Raw genomic sequence first — 20,855 nt, forward strand, 5'->3', positions numbered from 1 at the left:
AACCCCACCTGCCCAAGCCTCCACTCCCAAATCTCCAGGAATTTCCCCACCTGGAGTTGGCAACCCCGCTCAGGTTGCCTCATTGTAGAGCCAGCCCTGCTTGAAGCTTGGGTGGAGCTGGCCCTTGGGATCTTCTGTGGGTACTCCGATGCCAGCCATGCGGCTGCGGGGCTTTGTTGTTCCACACACAGTCTGTTGCCAGCAGTTGTAAATCTGCCCAGGCGAGGGCAAGAGAGGAAGGTGGCGGGTGCTAATTCTGGGCGACAGCTGGCTGGGCGTCCAAAGGTCCCTCCGGGCTCTGTCTTATAAGGTGCAAAGCTTGGCGGCCCCACCTTTCCCCTTGGCGCCGCTCTGCCCCGTCACGACCATGTGGCTCCCTCTTCTATGCCTCCTGCTGGGGCCGGCTCTCTCCGGGGCTGTCATCCCAGGTACAGTCGGTGAGAGAGGGTGGGGGGCTGTCTTCCTTGGGGCTTCCGTCCAGTGTGATGGAGAGGGCAGTGATGGCGTTTTTGGGGGACAGGCGGCCAGGAACTTCGGTGAAGCAGGATGTGGTGAGGAGCAGAAGCAGCACCACGAGAGCCAGCGTGGTGTAGTGGTTAAGAGCGGTGGTTTGGAGCGGCGGACTCTGATCTGGAGAACCGGGTTGGGTTCCCCACTCCTCCACAGGAGCGGCGGAGGCTAATCTGGTGAACTGGATTTTGTTTCCCCACTGCTGCACATGAAGCCAGCTGGGTGACCTTGGGCTAGTCACAGCTCTCTCAGCCCCACCTACCTCACAAGGTGTCTGTTGTGGGGAGGGGAAGGGAAGGGGAGTGTCAGCCAGTTTGATTCTTCCTGAAGTGGCAGAGAAAGTCGGCATATAAAAGCCAACTCTACCTTCTGCAATGGATGAGGGGGGTGGGAAAGAGAGGTAGACTCTCAACCCTTTCCTTTCCCTTTCTTGCGCTAAGGTGTTCTTCTCTGGCAGGGACAAATATCTTTTCACCTGGGCACGGGGGCAAGGGGAGGGTTTGTGCTAAGCAGAAAAATATGCCATGTGAGAAGGGGGCAGCAAACCCCTTCTCTCTCACACACACAGTGAGAGAGAGACAGAGAGATGGAGACAGAGACATGACCTACATCTGTGTCTTCAAATGTAGTTCGTGTGGTCATGGTACAGGCAATTGGGCAATGTAATACTGTGTTCCTGGAAACCAGAAATTAGGTTGTTAGATGGCAGAGCCAATGTGGTGTGCTTAGAGGCCGGGCTAGGATCTGGGAGCCCCAGGTTCCAATCCCTACTCTTCCACGAAACTTGCTGGCTGCCTTTGGGCCTCTCTCTCTCTCTCTCTCTCTCTCTCTCTCTCTCTCTCTCTCTCTCGGGCTAATCTACCTCACAGGGTTGTTGTAAGGATAAAACAGAGGCAAGGGAAACCCTGGGCAGCATCCTCAGGTGAAGGGTGCAATATAAATGCACTAGACAGATAAGAGAGGGGCGTCTGGAGTCTCCTGGGTCTTGGGGGATGCTCCCTGTTCCCGGGAAGAGACTCAATATGTACACGAGATGATGTAGGCTTCAGGTATTCTAGTCCCTGATGATTTACTGCCAGCATGGGTCTTATTTTCTATCCCAGGGTTCTCATCTGGATGGCGTTGCCCATGGCTGGCCAAATTGCAGACTGAAGATCTTTAGACTCTATATTACCCTGATCTAGACATTCTCTTCCTTAGCTTGGCTAGCAAATGCCGCCGCAAGGTTTTGATAAGACGTATCAAGGTCCGATAGCCGTTATCGGGAGCTTAATTAAGGAGAGTGTAATTGCCTGGGCCTAGGGGCCCCGTGGCAGAGAGTGGTAAGCTGCAGTACTGCAGTCCAAGCTCTGCCCACAACCTGAGTTCGATCGGAAGTCGGTTGCAGGTAGCCGGCTCAAGGTCGACTCAGCCTTCCATCCTTCCGAGGTCGGTGAAATGAGTACCCACCTTGCTGGGGGTAAAGGGGAGATGACTGGGGAAGGCACTGGCACACCACCCCGCAAACAAAGCCTGCCTTGGAAACGTCGGGATGTGACGTCACCCCATGGGTCAGGAATGTCCCGGTGCTTGCACAGGGGACCTTTACCTTTTTTAATTGCCTGGGCCTAACCAGTGCCTCGTTTCTGTCTCAAGCTGAGGAGGAGAAGCCGGCCTTCTGGAACGAGAAGGCATCCCGGGCCATCCAAGAAGCCCTGGATCTCCGTCCCCGGAACTACCGGGCGAAGAATCTCATCCTCTTTTTGGGAGATGGTGAGTGAATGATCAGCGGGTGGGTCGGGCTTGCTGGTCGGACCGTTGGACATACAGAGCAGGGTTTCTGGTGTGTGTGTGTGTGTGTGTGTGTGTGTGTGCAGAAGCAAGCATACAGGTGGCATGAGTTTCAAACAGGGTTGCGAACCTTGAGGTGAGGCCTGAATATCTCCTGGAATTACAACAACTCTCAGGAGAACATCAGAAGAGCCTTGCTGGGGCCGTAGTAAAACAAACTCTGAACATGAGCCAGCAGTGCTACGCAGTAGCTAAAAAGGCAAATGTGATCTCGGGCTGTATCAACAGAAGTATAGTGTCCAGATCACACGAAGTGCTGGTATCGCTTTACTTTGCTCTGGTTAGGCCTCAACTTGAGTACTATGTTCAGATTTGGGCACCGCAATTTAAGAAAGACGTAGACAAGCTGGAACGTGTCCGGAGGAGGGCAACAAAGATGGTAAGAGGTCTGGAGACCAAGTCCTGTGAGGAAAGGTTGAAGGAGCTGGGTATGTTTAGCCTGAAGAGGAGAAGACTGAGAGGGGACAGGATAACCATCTTCAAGTACTTGAAGGGCTGCCATATGGAGGAGGATGCCGAGTTGTTTTCTGTTGCTCAAGAAGGTCGGACCAGAACCAACTGGTTGAAATTAAATCAAAAGAGTTTCCATCTGGACATTAGGAAGAACTTTCTAACAGTCAGAGCGGTTCCTCAGTGGAACAGGCTTCCTCGGGAGGTGGTTGGCTCTCCTTCCATGGAGGTTTTTCAGAAGAAGTTAGATGGCCACCTGTCAGCAATGCTGATTCTGTGACCTTAGGGAGATGATGAAAGGGAGGGCATCTTTGCCATCTTCTGGGGGGTGGAGTAGGGGTCACTGGGGGTGGGGGTGGGAGGTAGTTGTGAATTCCCTGCGTTGTGCAGGGGGTTGGACTAGATGACCCTGGTGGTCCCTTCCGACTCTCTGATTCTATGACTAGTGGTCCATCCAGTCCAGCTCAGTGGCAGAGCATCTGCTTGGCATGCAGAAGGTCCCAGGTTCAATCCCTGGCATCTCCAGTTAAAAGGACTGGACCATAGGTGATGTGAAAGACCTCTACCTGAGACCCAGAGAGCTGCTGCCAATCTGAGTAGACAATACTGACTTTAAGAGAGCCAGCGTGGTGTAGTGCTTAAAAGCGGTGGTTTGGAGCAGTGGACTCTGATCTGGAGAACCGGGTTTGATTCCCCACTCCTCCACATGAGCGGTGGAGGCTAATCTGGTGAATTAGATTTGTTTCCCCACTTCTAAACATGAAGCCAGCTGGGTGACCTTGGGCAAGTTACAGCTTTGTTAGAGCTCTCTCAGCCCCACCTACCTCACAGAGTGTCTGTTGGGTGGGGAAGGGAAGGCGATTGTAAGCTGGTTTGAGTCTCCTTTAAGTGGTAGAGAAAGTCGGCATACAAAAGCCAACTCTTCTTCCTCTTTTTCTTCTTCCTCCTCCTCCTCTTCCAACAGGCTGATTCAGTATAAGGCAGCCCATGTGCCTCATGTGACCCCAGTATGCTATGGATGATGGACATTATGTCTTATCTGAAAGGAAGCTGATCTGCGAGCTGCTTTATGGGTGTGGGTGTGTGTGTGAGTGTGTGTGTGTGTGTGTGTGTGGAATAAGATGAGATACTGGAGATTAACAGTCCTGGTTTTGTGAACTGGGTCTGTCTCCCCTGCAGGCATGGGTATCGCCACCGTCACTGCCACCCGTATCTTGAATGGACAGAAGCTGGGGAATCTGGGCCCAGAGACACCTTTGGCAATGGACGCTTTTCCTTACGTGGCACTTTCCAAGGTGCTGAGACCAACCGCATTCATCAGCCATTTAAGCAGTGGTATTTACTTCGCAGTCCCTGCTGGACTGCTTCAAGGCTTCTTTTGCATTATTCATGATTTTACCGACCTTCAGACTTGACTTCTCTCTAGCCTCATTCTTCCCCTGCAGTTCTAGGATCCAGTTTTAGAATGAATTTAAATACTGCTTCAAGGCAAGAGCAACACAAATTTTCCCCATTTCCATGCATAGCTCTTAACTTTGGGTTTCTCTCCCTGCGCCCATTTTGGCTTCTCCCTCCCACGTGCCTGTCCCTCCCATCCAACCCCTTCCCTCAAAGCAAAGCACAAAAGAGGGAGTTAAACCGTCATGAAATGTGCAGGAAGACACCAAAGAGAGGCTGCAAAGGTTGGAAGGCGAAGAAAGGTGGGGAGGAATACCCAGCAAAAGCACACGCAGTCCCTTTGAGAGCTGACCCTCCCCCTCCAAGTTAAGTGCAACAAGGCCTGCGTTTTCAGGGGGAGGGGCTCCGTGATTCACTGGGGATGCCTCATTAATCACAAGGTACTCCTGGAATTGGGGGGGGGCAGCACTCATGCATATGATGTTTGAGAATCCCTGGCATCTCTACTAAAAGAGATCAAGTGATGTGAAAGACCTCCAGCGTGGTGTTTTGGTTAGGAGTGGCAGACACTAATCTGGAGAACCGGGTTTGATTCCCCAATCCTCTACATGAGTGGCGGACTCTGGTGAACCGGGTTGGTTTCCCCACTCCTCCACACAAAGCCAGCTGGGTGACCTTGGGCTAGTCACAGCTCTCTTGGAGCTCTCTCAGCCCCACCTACCTCACAGGGCGTCTGTTGTGGGGAAGGGAAGGCGAGTGTAAGCCGGTTTCATGCTCCTTATAAGGTATACAAAGTCAGCATATGAAAACGGAACACGTTGGAGCCTGCTGGAGACGCCTGCCCGCTCTTTGCTTACCCATCGGGAGGACGGGCTCTGCTTCTCCCCGCCACTTGGCAGGTTGCTCGAGGGGGGCGCGTGGGCCGGTCGTGGCCCTCCCAACCGAGTCCCCTTGGCTTTTGACAGACGTACAACGTGGACCGGCAAGTGCCAGACAGTGCGGGCACCGGCACGGCCTACCTCTGCGGGGTGAAGGGCAACTACCAAACAGCCGGGCTGAGTGCGGCGGCCCGCTACAACCAATGCAACACTGCGGCTGGAAACGAGGTCATATCTGTGCTGCAGAGAGCTAGCACGGCCGGTGAGTTATCAGAAAGGGGGGGGGACGTTTATCATCTACCTTTCTCTGGGATGCGCTCCCTTGGGGAGCATCTGTGGACTGCCAGTTCTTTACGTCCAAAATTGTAGGGTTGCCAGGTCCCTCTTCGCCACCGGTGGGAGGTTTTTGGGGCGGAGCTTGAGGAGGGCGGGGTTTGGGGAGGGGAGAGACGTCAAGACCATAGTGTCCAATGGCCGAAGCGGCCATTTTCTCCAGGGGAACTGATCTCTACCAGCTGGAGATAATAGCGGGAGATATCCAGCTAGTACCTGGTGGTTGGCAACCCAACAAAATTGCCATATCTTTGGAGGAAGTGGGATGGGTCCCAGTGAGGTCTGAAGCTAGGATTGCCAACTCTGGGTTGGGAAATACCTTGAGATTTGAGGGTGGAGCCTGGAGAAGGTGGGGTGGAGCCTGGAGAAGAGATGGATGGACTCAATAAAGGAAGCCACAACCCTCAATTTGCAAGATCTGAGCAAGGCTGTCAAAGATAGGACATTTTGGAGGACTTTCATTCATAGGGTCGCCATGAGTCAGAAGCGACTTGACGGCACTTAACACACACACATGGCATGTTACACTTCCATAAATTTTGTAGTCTTTAAGGTGCCGCAGGATTCTTCTTCAGCTGACAATACCAGAGTTACTGTTGCCAACCTCCAGATAGTGCCTGGAGATCTCCCAGAATCACAACTGCTCTTCAGACAACAGAGATCAGTTCCCCTGGAGAAGATGGCTGCTTTGGAGGGTGGACATTATGGCAATATACCCCAATGAGGTCCCTCCCCTCACCAAACCTTGCCCTCCCCAGGCTCTACCGCTAAGTCCAGAGCTGACAACCCTAGAACTGCTGCTGGAAACCATTTCTAGGCTCAGGCCTTGTGAGTCCGCATCAAGAGGTTCATCAAGAGCCAGCGTGGTGTAGAGGTTAAGAGCCGTGGTTTGGAGCGGGGGACTCTGATCTGGAGAAGCAGGTTTGATTCCTCCACTCCTCCATATGAGCAGCTGAGGCTAATCTGGTGAACTGGACTTGTTTCCCCACTCCTCCACACGAAGCATGCTGGGTGACCTTGGGCTAGTCACAGCTCTCTCAGCCCCACCAACCTCACAGGGTGTCTGTTGTGGGGAGAGGAAGGGAAGGTGATTGTAAGCCGGTTTGAGTCTCCCTTAAGTGGTAGAGAAAGTTGGCATATAAAAACCAACTCTTCTTCTTCTTTCTGTGTTCACGGTTCAGAAGCATCTGAGTCTAGAAATTCCCACAGCCGTTCCAGTCTCTGACATTTTCAAAAAAACAAGAATCCTATGGTACCTTGAAGACTACCAAATTTCTTGTTATTATTTTATTTTATTTTTATTATATTTCTAACCTGCCCTCCCCAGCCAAAGCATGTTTCAGAGCATAGAATCATAGACTCATAGTGTTGGAAGGCACCACCAGGGTCATCTAGTCCAACCGCCTGCCCATGGTTCCTTTTTCCACCTCCTTCCTTCCCTCCCTTTCAGGCATGTCTGTGGGGATCGTGACCACCACCCAGGTCCAACACGCCTCGCCCTCTGCAAGCTACGCTCACACGGTGAACCGGAACTGGTACTCAGATGCGAACATGCCCCAGTCGGCGATTGCGCAGGGCTGCAAAGATATCGCTCAGCAGATGGTGGAAAATGTCAACATCACGGTGGGTGGGGGGAAGGGGGAGCGCAACCCCCTCTGCCGCTGCTACATCCTGTGGCAGTGAGTTCCACTAGTTAATTATGGGTTGTGTGGTTTTTTTTTTATTCAGAGGGTAGCCATGTTGGTCTGCAGAAGAACAGCTGGATTTGAGTCCAGGAGCACCTTAGAGCATTTTCAGGGTGCGAGTTTTGAGAGTCAGATCTCCCAGAACGTTCGACATCGAAAGCTCACACCCCGAAAATCTTGTCCCTAAGGTGCTACTGGACTCGATTCTAGCTGTATTTTGTGTATACGTGTCCTGAATCTGCTACCTATTAATTTCATGGGCTTTCCACGAGTCCTGCTATTATGGAGAAGTTCCCTTTGTCACGTTTCTCTAACCCACGCGCAGTTTTATCAGTCAGTCAATGTTTACTTTGATGCAGAATCAGCTCCATATATCTGCATTGTTAAAAATTGCAGAGTGTGGATGGCACAGTGGAATCTGCATTCGTAGCTGCTGAGGAAGCAAAGGTCACACACAATCTTTTATCTTATTATACTGATATGAGTCTTTTATTATAAGGAAAACCATTCCAGACAGAATGGACTACAGTACGGTTGCCAGCCCTGGATTGTGAAATTCCTGGAGTTTTCGGGGTGGCGCCTGGGGCGGGTGGGGCTTGCAGAGAGGATTGACCTCAGCAGGAGACCATGTCCTAGAGTCCACCCTCCGACGCAGCCATTTTCTCCAGGGGATCAGCTCTCGGTAATTTGGAGATAGGTTGTAATTCCTGGAGATCTCCATGCCAAGGGTTGCCAGGTCCCTCTTTGCAAGTCCTGCTCTCAGTGCTGCAAGACGGAGAAGAGGGGCGAAAAAAAGGAGTTAGCCAAAGAGGGAAGATTCCTTGAAAGCTGCAATCTACGCATGATAGGGAGAGCAGCGGAGAGGTGGAAAGAAGGAAGAATAGTCAGGTCCTGACCCGTCTATCTTGCTGGCTCTCTATAGGGCCCTCTGAAGTCTGGGGGTCAATCCTTCTCTTCCAGCATCCCCCGACATGTTTGTTTTCTCTAGAGACACTTTTCTATGGGGAAATGTTTTCCCCTTCTCTTTTACATGCATTCTTTGGATTTCTATTGCCAGTTCACGCCTTGGTCTGTGATGAAGCTATCCTGTTACTGTAAAGGAAGCGGTGGGTTTCAAAAGATATATTTGACACTTCACACATTCAGGTTGATAGCAATTGAGTGGTCCTTTTTCTCTTGGGCGCCTGGTATATTTTTGAAGTCCCTTTAATGCCTTCCTTCCTTCCTTCCTTCCTTCCTTCCTTCCTTCCTTCCTTCCTTCCTTCTTGCATAAGGTTGCCAGCTCTGGGTTAGGAAATACCTGGAGATTTTACGGGCGGCGCCTGAGGAGGGCGGGATTTGGGCAGGGGAGGGACTTCAATGTGGTATTAGTACCATAGAGCCCCCTTTCCAAAAGCATCCATTTTCTCCAGGGGAACTGATCTCTGCCGCCTGCAGATCAGCTGTAATAGTGGGAGATCTCCATCCTGGAGGCTGGGGCAACCCTATTCTTGTGCCTTTTAAACAACGCAAACCAATAATGGCCAATTTCACGGGTAAACTTGTTTTATGCAGTTGAGATCGCTTTTTTACAATTTGTTTTTAACGTGAATGCCATGTCTGTCCAGTTCTTCTGACTACCTGATGCTCCGCAGGTGATCTTAGGCGGGGGCAGGAAGTACATGACCCCACAGGGAACCCCCGACCCGGAGTACCCTTCAGACCCCAGCCAGGGAGGCATCCGCAAGGACAACCGGGACCTCATTGGCGAGTGGCTGAATGCTTCTCCGGTAAGCATCTTGTTGTGCTTCTGCCTTGTTCATTTGGGGTAGCAGAAAAATCTCATGTAGTCGTTGAAATTCTGCTCTATGATCACCCCAGTTCTGTACTGCGGAAAGTTCAGTTCTGTGCTTTGCATAAATTATGCAGGTTCAGATTTTGTGAATGTCCTCGAAGGCAGGGGGTCCTTTAAAATCTCAGCGAGCCAGAGTGGTGGTGTGGTTAAGAGCGGTGGTTTGGAGCAGTAGACTCTGATCTGGAGAACCAGGTTTGGTTCCCCGCTCCTCCACGTGAGCAGCGGAGGCTAATCTGGTGAACCGGGTTGGTTTCTTCCCTCCTCCACATGAAGCCAGATGGGTGACCTTGGGCTAGTCACAGCTCTCTTAGAGCTCTCTCAGCCCCACCTACCTCACAGGGTGTCTGTTGTGGGGAGGAGAAGGGAAGGTGATTGTAAGCTGGTTTGATTCTTCCTTAAGTGGTAGAGAAAGTCGGCATGTAAAAACCAACTCTTCTTCTTCAGTTTTTTACCCGATTTATTCTTGCTAGGGTTGCTGATACAGGGTTGGGAAATTCCTGGAGATTTGGCCGTGGAATCTGGGGAGGGAGAGGTTTGGGGAGGGAGCTCAGTGGCATAAAATGCCATAGGATCCACCCTTCAAAGCAGCCACTTTCTTCTAGAGGAACTGATCACTGTAGTCTAGAGATCTGTTGTAATTCTGGGAGATCTCTAGGCCCCACATGGAGATTGACAGTCCCAATCCTTGCTTTGTTCCAAATTCGGTGCTTATGGGATCAAAGCTCGAAGCAAGAAGAGGGTTGCTGGTAATGATAAAAAATAGTATTAATTACAGATCTACCCTTTATATTGTTTAATACTGTTTTATGTAGAATTTTATATAAGGCTTTAGCTTGTTAGATGTGTAGCTTAGAATCTGTATCTCAATATTTTCTGGTCTGTTACTGCAATACATTTATTATTATTCTTGCTTTGTTAGCTGGTGGGGGGCATTAGGAGTTCTTCAGGACATGGAAGACCCACCTTTGGAGTACTGGAGAGCCAGCGTGGTGTAGTGGTTAAGAACGGTGGTTTGGAGCAGTGGATTCTGATCTGGTGAACCAGGTTTGATTCCCCCACTCCTCCACATGAGCGGCTGAGGCTAATCTGGTGAACTGGACTTGTTTCCCCACTCCTCCGCACGAAGCCAGCTGGGTGACCTTGGGCAAGTTACAGCTCTCTCAGCCCCTCAACCTCACAGGGTGTCTGTTGTGGGGAGAGGAAGGGAAGGTGATTGTAAGCCGGTTTGAGTCTCCCTTAAGTGGTAGAGAAAGTCGGCATATAGAAACCAACTCTTCTTCTTCTTCTTCTTCTTCTTCTTCTTCTTCTTCTTCTTCTTCTTCTTCTTCTTCTTCTTCTTCTTCTTCTTCTTCTTCTTCTTCTTCTTCTTTACGTCTCCTTACTGGCACTGAATCTGATGTGGTGCCCAGGAACACCCACTTAATGGTTTTCCTTCTAGAACAGCAAGTATGTCTGGAACCGAACAGACCTTTTGGCCGCTGCAGAGGACCCAACTGTGAACCGTCTTATGGGTAATTAGTTGTTGATTTAGTGTAACAATCAGAAATGATGGATAATATTTACATACTTACTTCATTTACACCCCACCCTTCTCCCCAGTGGGGACCCAGAGTGGTTTACATAGTTCCCTTCTCCTTAGGGTTGCCAGGTCCCTCTTCGCCACCAGCAGGAGTTTTTTGGGGCGGAGCCTGAAGAGGGCGGGGTGTGGGGAGGGGGAGGGACTCTAATGCCATAGAGTCCAATGGCCAAAGCGGCCATTTTCTTCCATCGATTCCTAGAGCTACCCTACGTTTTTTCCAGGGTTTCCTCAGAAGGGATGTCATGGTGCAAATGCCGCTGCCGTTTAACTAGTTATTTCCCCCTTCTGCTTTTTAAAAAAATATCAGAGTTCGGGAGAAACTCAACCACTTATTTTTGTGATATTTGATTGGTCCTACTAAAACATATTACACAATCTTTGGTCCTGGATCGGATGCAGCTTCTGGCATACCCTCTTCTGCCTGTTTCCAGGGTGTGTCCTAGTCATTCAGGACTATATGCCTGTTTACATGCCATTCTCACAAAAGACGCATGCCCCTTCTCTTCTGACTACCATAGACGGTTTCTCAGAATGCAGTGAATGGCCAGTTGATATATGCAGGATAGGAGAATGAGAGAGTGCCGCTTTGCTAGGACCGTACCACTTCGGTGGGCATGGAGTGGTTTTCCTGTTTCCTCCTCGAAGGCAGAAAGACAATTCCAGCCAGCGTGGTGTAGTGGTTAAGAGCAGTGGTTTGGAGCGGTGGACTCTGATCTAGAGAACCGGGTTCGATTCCCCACTCCTCCACATGAGTGGCAGAGGTTAATCTGGTGAACGGGATTTGTTTCCCCACTCCTCCACATGAAGCCAGCTGGGTGACCTTGGGCTAGTCACAGCTCTCTCAGCCCCACCTACCTCACAGGGTGCCTGTTGTGGGGAGGGGAAGGGAAGGTGATTGTAAGCCGGTTTGATTCTTCCTTAAGTGGTAGAGAAAGTCGGCATATAAAAACCAACTCTTCTTCTTCTTGAACACATGAAACTGCCTCGTAGTGAATCAGACCTTGGTCCATCAAAGTCAGTATTGTCTACTCAGACCGGCAGCGGCTCTCCAGGGTCTCAGGCAGAGGTCTTTCTCATCACCTACTTGCCTGGTCCCTTTAACTGGAGATGCCGGGGATTGAACCTGGGACCTTCCGCATGCCAAGTAGAGGCTCTTCCACTGAGCCACAGCCTTCTTCTTTTTCACATGGAAAGTTAGCATATCAGGGAGAGGGGTTTTCTGGGGAGCCTTCCAACATGGACACCCCCCCCCACACACACACACACTTTCCTACCTGCAGTCTGATGTGGTATAGTCTAGGAAAAGCAGTAACCTTCGATACCGCTGGGTCCATTCCGTCTCCCAACTTCCTAAACTGTTGTCCCCTTGCCCCCACCCGCCAGGTCTCTTTGAACCTTCTCTCATGGCATATGATCTCCATCGAAATAACCTTACGGATCCATCTCTGACCGAGATGATGGAAGCAGCCATCAAAATTCTCCGGCGCAACCCCAAGGGATTCTACCTGTTCGTGGAAGATAAGTTGGGCTTGGGAATGCTTTGATACCCCGTACCTGTCCCTTATTGTTTGGGAGGCTCCCAGGATCCCCCATAGCTAGGTCCGGATGGCCTCCTTCTTAGTGACTACTGATGTTTCCAAACAATTTGGGGGAAGGCCAGAGCCTCCAGAGAGGGAACAACTTCAGGGGGAGCTGCAGGCCAAGGAGGTATAGGGTTGCCAGCTCTGGGTAGGGAAATACCAGAATATCTTTGGGGCGGAGCCTGAGGAAGGCAGGGTTTGGAGCAGGGAGGGACTTCAATGCCATAGAGTCCAATTGCCAAAGTGGCCATTTTCTCCAGGGGAACTGGTTTGGAGTCAACGGGGTGTAGTGGTTAAGAATGGTGGTTTGGAGGGGTGGACTTTAATCTGGAGAACCGGGTTTGATTCTCCACTCCTCCACATGAGCGGCGAAGGCTAATCTGGTGAATCGGGTTGATTTCCTCACTCCTCCATACGAAGCCAGCTGGGTGACCTTGGGCTAGTCACAGCTCTCTTAGAGCTCTCTCAGCCCCACCTACCTCACGGGGTGTCTGTTGTGGGGAGGGGAAGGTGATTGTAAGCCGGTTTGATTCCTCCTTAAGTGGTAGAGAAAGTCGGCACTGAAGTCCTTCCCCTCTCCAAACCCGGCCTTCTCAGGCTCCGCCCCCAAAATCTCCAGGTATTTCCCATCCTGGAGCTGGCAACCCTAGCTTAGGGTCACCTGTCCTTAGTTCACTTTCACATACGTTTGAGTAGGCAGAAATGTCGCCATTCCTTCTTCATTCCCGCTGGTCAGCGTGTCACTTTGTCGCTCTGAATAATGCTTAGCGAAACAAGACCTATAGCTTGAACAGCCAGCATTTATCTTAGTAAGTATGCATGAGTTTTCTGTCTATTAGAGATGACCTCCCGGCCAGTCCTCGCAAATCCTGGGTCTTCCCGTTGCTGTTAAATCCTGATTCTTCGATCCCTCCTGAGAGCAGCCTGGGTGAAATCTCCACGCCTAAGCCAAACTGCGGGACAGGGGAGCTGGGTGTGTGTGTGTGAGACGTTGTTTCTCACAGTAAGCACTTACAGCTAATTACAAAGGAGCATTTCAAGGCGTGGGGACTCAAATGCTTCCTGATTTTTCGTCTCCCAGCCGGAGTTCTTTGTCACATAAAAATGGGTTTTAAAACAACGCTTGGGGTTTCCCCCCCCATTCCATTCCTTTAAAACAGGGGTGGGGAACGTCAGGCCTGGGGGCCGTTTAAGGCCTGCGAAATCATTTGGTCTGGCCCTTCGTGGATCCTGGCAGATCTCTAGCGCAGAAGGATCTAAGACTGGTGATCCGTCCTCTCCCACGGGCAGGAATAGCCTCTGTTCAAGGCGGATGTGAGTTTGTTTTGCCGAGAAAAGGAACCTTCCCCCCCCCCTTGCGGAAGAGTCATTAGCTATGGAGCTGCTAGGACCGCCAAAAAAACTGTGTTAACCCTTTCCTACCCGGGCCGTGGAAAAACGTATTATCTCTGTACTACAAGAGGGCTGGGGGCAGAAATGGCGACAATGGAGGGGTTAAAGGGGGCAGGGACAGAATGCACCGGGGGGGAGTTCTTAGCCAGTGTGTCCTCATTTCATCCCTGCGGGCAGAGGTAGCAGGAGCCGGCTGTAGAATCCGGCCCCAACCATGCGGAGCAGGAGCAACTCCGGCGTGCAGCTGGATGGCTACGCCCGGCTGGTTCAACAGACCATCCTGTGCCACCAGGTGGGCGAGTGCGCCACTGTTTGGATGCCTGCCTGCTTGCCCGTGTGCAGGGGGTGGGTGTCATCTGGGACAGCTGCCTGCTTGGGGCTTGGTTGGCTAATTTTTAAGTTGACAATTTGGTATGGCCCGCGAATGATGTTATAAATATCCAAATGGCCCTTGGTGGAAAAAAGATTTTCCCCACCCCCCTGCTTTAAAAGAGCTCGTTTTTGTGAAATGGGTTTTATCACGGCACATGGGTTTTCGTGGTGGGGGGAGGAGAGGGGAATTGGACTTTTTCTCACAGTAACTACTACAGCCAATAACAAAGCAGCATTTTCAAGGGGCGGGGAGACACTTCCGGATTTGAGCCTGGTGACTTTGCTGGTGCATAGCAATTTTTGGATTCATAACAGAAAAGTGTGGGTCAAGTGAGCATCGAACCCCAGGTAAAATTCCCATGCATAAACGACCTAGGTAACTTGTGATTTTATAACTTTTTTGAAACTTTTCTATCAATAAACCTTTTAACGCTATTATTGTGAGTTTATTAGCCTAACCCAGGAACGGTCAGTTACATCACCAGCACAAAAGCAAGGGGTTTCTGTCTTCATACGGTGTGAAGGCCGCCTGCGGTGGAGGAGCTGTTCACCGAGCTTTAACTCCGTTCCTGTTTCTTTGCACGAGGCAAAATCGACTGGGGACACCACGACGGCATTGCAAAGTTGGCGCTCACTGAAGCCGTGGAGTTTGACAAAGCCATCCGTCGGGCAGGGGAGCTGACCAGTGAAGAGGACACCCTCTCCGTGGTGACTGCTGACCATTCCCATGTTTTCAACTTTGGGGGCTACACGCTGAGGGGCTCCTCCATCTTTGGTATGAAGCTTGAGGTGACCTGCGACGTGGGTCCCGAGGGCAAACTGCCTTGGGAAAGAGATTTGGGGCTGGGATGGGCTCCCTTAGAACCATCGGCTCGAGTAATGGGGCTGTGGCTCAGTGGTGAAGCATCTGCTTAGCATGCAGAAGGTCCCAAGCTCAATCCCCGGCATCTCTACTAAAAGAGATCAAGTGATGTGAAAGACCTCCAGCGTGGTGTAGTAGTTAGGAGCGGCGGACTCTAATCTGGAGGAACGGGTTTGATTCCCTACTCCTCTACATGATTCCCCACACTTGTGGGTCTTTTCCTGGAGGCCTTTATCTTTTGGGACTGCTAATGCTCCTTTGGACACAACGCCCTTCTACTGTTTCTGGGATTCGGAGGGGGTTTGCCTCTACTGCCAACCACATAACACCCCCCCCCCAGCTGAGTACCATCTATCTTCTTATGGGTTGCATTAGCAAACATCACATGAAGACATGAAACTGCCCAAAATGATCTGGGACCATCGTACCTGTGGGACTGCCTCTCCTGATATACCCCCTCAAACAGCACTTCACTCAGCTGGAGACAACTTACTGGTGATTCCTGGCCCAAAAAGCATCTGTCCTCAACCAGGCCCAGGGCCTTTTTGGCTCTGGCCCCAGCCTGGTGCAACACTCTGCCAACTCTGGTGAACTGTGTTGTTTTCCCCACTCTTCCACATGCAGCCTGCTGGGTGACCTTGGGCAAGTCACAGTTCTCTCCGAACTCTCTCAGCCTCACTTACCTCACAAGGTGTCTGTTGTGGAGAGAGGAAGGGAAGGCGATTGTAAGCCGGTTTGATTCTCCTTAAAAAGGTACAGAAAACCGGGGTATAAAAACCAACTCTTCTTCTCCACCTGGAAGCTGCTGCCAGTCAGAGAGACAATGTGGTGTAGTGGTTAGACTAGGGTCTGGGAGACCCAGGTTCGAATCCCCCCTCTGCCGCGGAAGCTTGCTGGGAGGCTTTGGACCAGTTGTCCAAGTACTAATCTCCACAAATCCTAATCTCAACGGACAGTGATTGCTCCATGGAAGATCACCAACCGCAAAGTTATGCGCTGAATTCAATAAATCTGGTGACAAGGCAAAATAATCAATCGTGATTGCCCGGCAGGTAGATAAATAAGTAAAAGTGCCACCTGATCTATCATAGGTGGTACCACGTAATTAATTACCTGGCTTATTAATTACAATATCCTTTGAAGAACGTTCTAAAATTGTGGCATGAGAAGCAATGTGAGCATCTGCATCACTTCTTAAATCTGATGCACCTGACCCAAATCTGGCATTAAAATCACCACATATCGTAACTTGCGAGCTCGGATAACGGAAAGATAAAGGTTCCATAACAGTAGCCAGCCAATCCCATATGTTCCCATTTCGCTGAGAGGCAAAGCTCTTAGGGGGAATGTATACGTTAAAATGCAAAAGGTCTCCGAAATGGAAGAAGAAGAAGAGTTGGTTTTCATATGCTGATTTTCTCTACCACTTAAGGCAGAATCAAGCCGGCTTACAGTCACCTTCCCTTCCCCTCCCCACAACAGACACCCTGTGATGTAGGTGGGGCTGAGAGAGTGTGACTAGCCCAAGGTCATCCAGCTGGCTTCGTGTGGAGGAGTGGGGAAACAAATCCAGTTCACCAGATCAGACTCCATCGCTCCAAACCACCACTGTTAACCACTACACCACGCTGGAGATTTTTGATTAACATAGCTTTGGACCTAGGGTTGTACTAGCTGGAGATCTCCTGTTATTACAACTGATCTCCAGCCGATAGAGATCAGTTCACCTGGAGAAAATGGCCGCTTTGGCAATTGGACTCTATGGCATTGAAGTCCCTCCCCTCCCCAAACCCCGCCCTCCTCAGGCTCTGCCCCAAAAACCTCCCGCCAGTGGCAAAGAGGGACCTGGCAACCCTATTTGGACCAGTCACACACTTTCAGCTTAACCTCCCTTACAAGGGTTAGAGAAGAGAGCCTGTGAGGGTGTGAGGATAAAATGGAGGACAGGAGAATGATATAAGCCCCTTTGGGGCTCCACTGGGGAGATAAATGCAGCAAATACATGAGCCAGAGTAGGCTAACAGGGCCTTGGCCTGGATGTCCAGGCTAGCCTGATCTCATCAGATCTCGGAAGCTAAGCAGGGTCAGCCCTGGTCAGTATTTGGATGGGAGACCACCAAGGAAGTCCAGAGTCACCACACAGGGTCAGGCGGTGGCCCAACCACCTCTGGGTTTCTCTTGCCTTGAAAACTCTATGGGGTTTCCACAAGTTGGATCTGACTTGATGGTCCTTTCCACCACCAGACCTTAATTGACCAGTGACTTGACTCAACGTAAAGCAGCTTCATCCTTGGAAGGCACCATAGCTCAATGGTAGAGCATCTGTTTGGGATGCAGGTGGTCCGGGGTTCAGTTCCCGGCATCCCTATTTAAAAGGATCTAGTCAGGCCCTAGCTGTCCTTTCAGAGCCAGGGCAGAGGGACTGACAGACTGAGGCAGTTCAAATCTTCTTTTTTTCCCCTTTCCTCATCAGGGTTGGCCCCTAAACTAGCAGATGACAAAAAGACGTACACATCTATTGTGTATGGGAATGGGCCCGGCTACCAGATCACCAATCAGAGTCGCCCGAATGTGAGCGCCACTGTGAGTGGTAAGTGATTGATTGACAGGGTCTGGTTTGGAAGCTGGGCTGGGTGAGATCTGAACATTCACCAGTGATAGTCGGCCACATCGAGAGGACGAAAGTGAAGAACATAAGAACCTAAGAAAAGCCCTGCTGGATCAGACCAAGGTCCATCAAGTTCATCCATCTGTTCACGCAGTGTCCAACCAGGTGCCTCTAGGAAGCCCACAAACAAGACGACTGCAGCAGCATTCCCCTGCCTGTGTTTCAGAGCACCTAAGATAATAGGCATGCTCCTCTGATCCTGGAGAGAATAGGTATGCATCATCACTAGCATCCATTTTGACTAGTAGCCATGAATACCCCTCTCTTCCATGAACATGTCCACTCCCCTCTTAAAACCTTCCAAGTTGGCAGCCATCACCACATCCTGAGGCAGGGAGTTCCACAATTTAACTCTGTCCCTGCGAACTTGCTTGCGGAGAGGTTTATAGAATCACTTTTAACAGGGAAATTTAATGTGCAGAGATCCTTCAAATTCTTCCTTCTGGAGAGTGGCCATGGCGCAGTGGTAGAGCATCTGCTTGGCATGCAGAAAGTCCCACATTCAATCTCAGGCATTTCCAGTTTAAAAGACTAGGCAGTAGGTGATGTGAAAGACCTCCGCCTGAGACCCTGGAAAGCCGCTTCCAGTCAGAGTAGACAAGACTGAGCTTGAGGGACTCAGTAGAAGACAGCTCCACGCGTTCCTTGATTTCTCAGTCTTAGAAAGTAGCCTGCTCACGGTCCATCAGGCAACATAGAATAGGATGGGTGATTGGAATGGAGCTGGCTGGCTGGTTGTGACGCAACCAAAGGAGAAAAGTTGCATGAGCAGGGTTGGGAAGGAGTCCAGGTGTCCTGAACTACCAACCACATCTCCCTGGGGAGATTTCTTTCAGACTTCAGAAGCAGTTCTAACTGTCACAAAGAACATCAGAAGAGCCTTGCTGGATCAGGCCAGTGGTCCATCTAGTCCAGCATCCTTTCTCACCCATTGGCCAACCAGTTCTTCTGGAGGTCCAACAAACAGGGCATAGAGGCCGAGGCCTTCATAAGAACATCAGAAGAGCCCTGCTGGATCAGACCGGTGGTTCATCCAGTATCCTGTCTCACACAATGGCCAACTGGCTCCTCTGGAGGTCCAATAAAAGGGTAGAATCATAGAATAGAATCATAGAGTTGGAAGGGACCACCAGGGCCATCAAGTCCAACCCCCTGCACAAAGCAGGAAATTCACAACTACCTCCCCCCTCCACACTGCTAGTGACCAGAAGATGGCCAAGATGCCCTCCCTCTCATCATCTGCCTAAGGTCACAGAATCAGCATTGCTGACAGATGGCCATCTAACCTCTTCTTAAAAACCTCCAGGGAAGGAGAACATAGGAAGAGTTCCACTGGATCAGACCAGTGAGGGTCCATCTAGTCTAGCATCCCATCTCACACAGTGGCCAACCAGTTCCTCTGGAGGTCCAGCAACAGGCCACAGAGGCTGAGGCCTTCCCTTGACGTTGCCTCCTGTAAAATCTGTCATGGGATTAAATGGCAGAACCATTGGCTGGTATAGTGGGCAGTCATGTGATCAGAGTGGAGGGAGAGAATTGGAAGAGGGGGAGGCAGAGGTCAGAGGAGGGGAGGGTGGTGCACTCTCCATTCTTGGGGTCAGAACAGTGGGAAGAGGTGGCGCATGGAGGCCGCCCTGAGCTCAGGGTGTGTGGGGCAGGGCCGTGGGGGCAAGGAGCATGTGGTTGGCAGCACTGACCCTGTGCTCCTCTTTCCCGTTTCCCCCTTTTGCTAGAGACCGACGGCTACCATCAACAAGCGGCTGTGCCCCTCGACTCCGAAACCCACAGCGGCGAGGACGTGGCCATCTTGGCCAAGGGCCCCATGGCCCACCTCTTTCACGGGGTGCAGGAGCAGACGTATGTGGCGCACGTCATGGCTTTCGCCGCTTGTCTGGAGCCTTACACAGGATGCACGCTGCCCACTACCAACTCTGCCAACGAAGGCAACCCCACACTTCTGGTTCTCCTCCTGGCGGCCTTGATCTTTTGGGACTGCTAATGCTCCTTTGGACACATCGCCCTTCTTCTGTTTCTGGGATTGGGAGGGGGTTTGCCTCTACCACCACCCACACAACCCCCCCCCCCCCAGCTGAGTGCCGTCCATCTTCTTATGGGTTCTGTTAGCAAAACATCATGTGAACACATGAAACTGCCCTAAACGGTCTGGGACCATCGTATCTGCGGGACCGCCTCTCCCGATACACCCCCTCAAAGAGCATTTCGCTCAGATGGAGACAACTTAGTGGTGATCCCTGACCCGAAAAGCATCCGGCTGTCCTCAGCCAGGCCCAGGGCCTTTTCGGCTCTGGCCCCGGCCGGCTAGAATCCTCTGCCAAGTGAGATCTGGGCCCTGCGTAGGGTTGCCAGCTCCGGGTTGGGAAATACCTGGAGATTTTGGGGGTGGAGCCTGAGGAGGGCGGGGTTTGGGGGAGGGGAGGGACTTCCGTGCCATAGAGTCCAATGGCCAAAGTGGCTATTTTCTCCAGGGGAACTGATCTCTGTCGCCTAGGGTTGCCAGCCTCCGGGTACTAACAAAAAAAACCCTTATGCTGCAGAATAGCCAATTCAATATAAGCAACAGCATGCAGCTTCAATAATTCGAAACAAAATCCTGTATATGCAATCAATCAACACAATCACAGTACAGTATTACAAACAGTCCAAGTACATAAATAACTCATATACAATACAAACATGCCAAAAATAGCACAATGCAAGGGCATACTCCAGGGCGGTGTTTATGCCCTTGCATCGTGCTATTTTTGGCATGTTTGTATTGTATATGAGTTATTTATGTACTTGGGACTGTTTGTGACACTGCACTGTGATTGACTGCATGTACAGGATTTTGTATTGAACGATTGGCGCCTCCAGGTACTAGCTGGAGATCTCCCGCTGTTCCCGCTGATCTCCAGCCGACGGAGATCCGTTCCCCTGGAGAAAATGGCTGCTTTGGCCATCGGACTCTATGGCAGTGAAGTCCCAACGCCCCAAACCCCGCCCTCCTCACGCTCCGCCCCAAAAACCTCCCGCCGGTGGCAAAGAGGGATCTAGCAACCCTACTGCCGCCTGGAGATCAGTTGTAATAGCAGGAGACTGGAGGCTGGCAACCCTAGCTCTTCCGGACTTGAAGAAATGCTGTAAGGTCCTGTAAGACTGAGCTGGTCTGGCAGACATATGGTTGAGGACTGCGACGGTTTCCATCTTGCTGGCCTCCCTCCCTTCCCTTATTTATTCTTTGTAGGAATATGTTTATTCCTTTACACTCCCCTCTGTATGGTTCCCCGCTATGGTTGTGTTGTTACTGTTTATGGTTTTCAGGGTGCCTTAGATGTATAAGTCATGGTATAGTTTTGAATTGTAAATTTTATTTGGTTTTTAATTGTGTGAGCCTGACCTGGTCAGGAAAGGTCGGCATAAAAGTCCAATAAATAAATACTGGATCAGACCACTGGTCTACTCAGACTGGCAGCGGCTCTCCGGG

The 20,855-nt window shown here is 50.9% G+C and overlaps 1 protein-coding gene across 1 annotated transcript; it reads left to right on the forward strand.

Annotated features, from left to right (window-relative positions):
- The first annotated feature begins 367 nt into the window (after positions 1-367).
- Positions 368-19,370, forward strand: LOC130477869 (intestinal-type alkaline phosphatase-like). The gene is made up of 11 exons (XM_056849952.1): positions 368-428; positions 2,146-2,262; positions 3,970-4,085; positions 5,154-5,328; positions 6,850-7,022; positions 8,719-8,853; positions 10,357-10,429; positions 11,881-12,015; positions 14,425-14,616; positions 17,177-17,293; positions 19,105-19,370. The coding sequence occupies exons 1-11, from the start codon at positions 368-370 to the stop codon at positions 19,368-19,370; spliced, it is 1,560 nt and encodes a 519-aa protein (XP_056705930.1).
- The last annotated feature ends 1,485 nt before the right edge of the window (positions 19,371-20,855 follow it).

This window comes from Euleptes europaea, chromosome 5 (genome assembly GCF_029931775.1).
Source record: "Euleptes europaea isolate rEulEur1 chromosome 5, rEulEur1.hap1, whole genome shotgun sequence".
Lineage (NCBI taxonomy): Eukaryota > Metazoa > Chordata > Lepidosauria > Squamata > Sphaerodactylidae > Euleptes > Euleptes europaea.

What these genes read in the sequence shown, in the direction of transcription:
- LOC130477869 (XM_056849952.1), top strand. Translation starts at nt 368, where the DNA reads ATGTGGCTCCCTCTTCTATGCCTCCTGCTGGGGCCGGCTCTCTCCGGG. An exon ending in CTTACGTGGCACTTTCCAAG is followed by an intron (nt 4,086 to 5,153) that starts GTGCTGAGACCA and finishes GGCTTTTGACAG; the next exon opens with ACGTACAACGTGGACCGGCA. An exon ending in AACTGTGAACCGTCTTATGG is followed by an intron (nt 10,430 to 11,880) that starts GTAATTAGTTGT and finishes CCCACCCGCCAG; the next exon opens with GTCTCTTTGAACCTTCTCTC.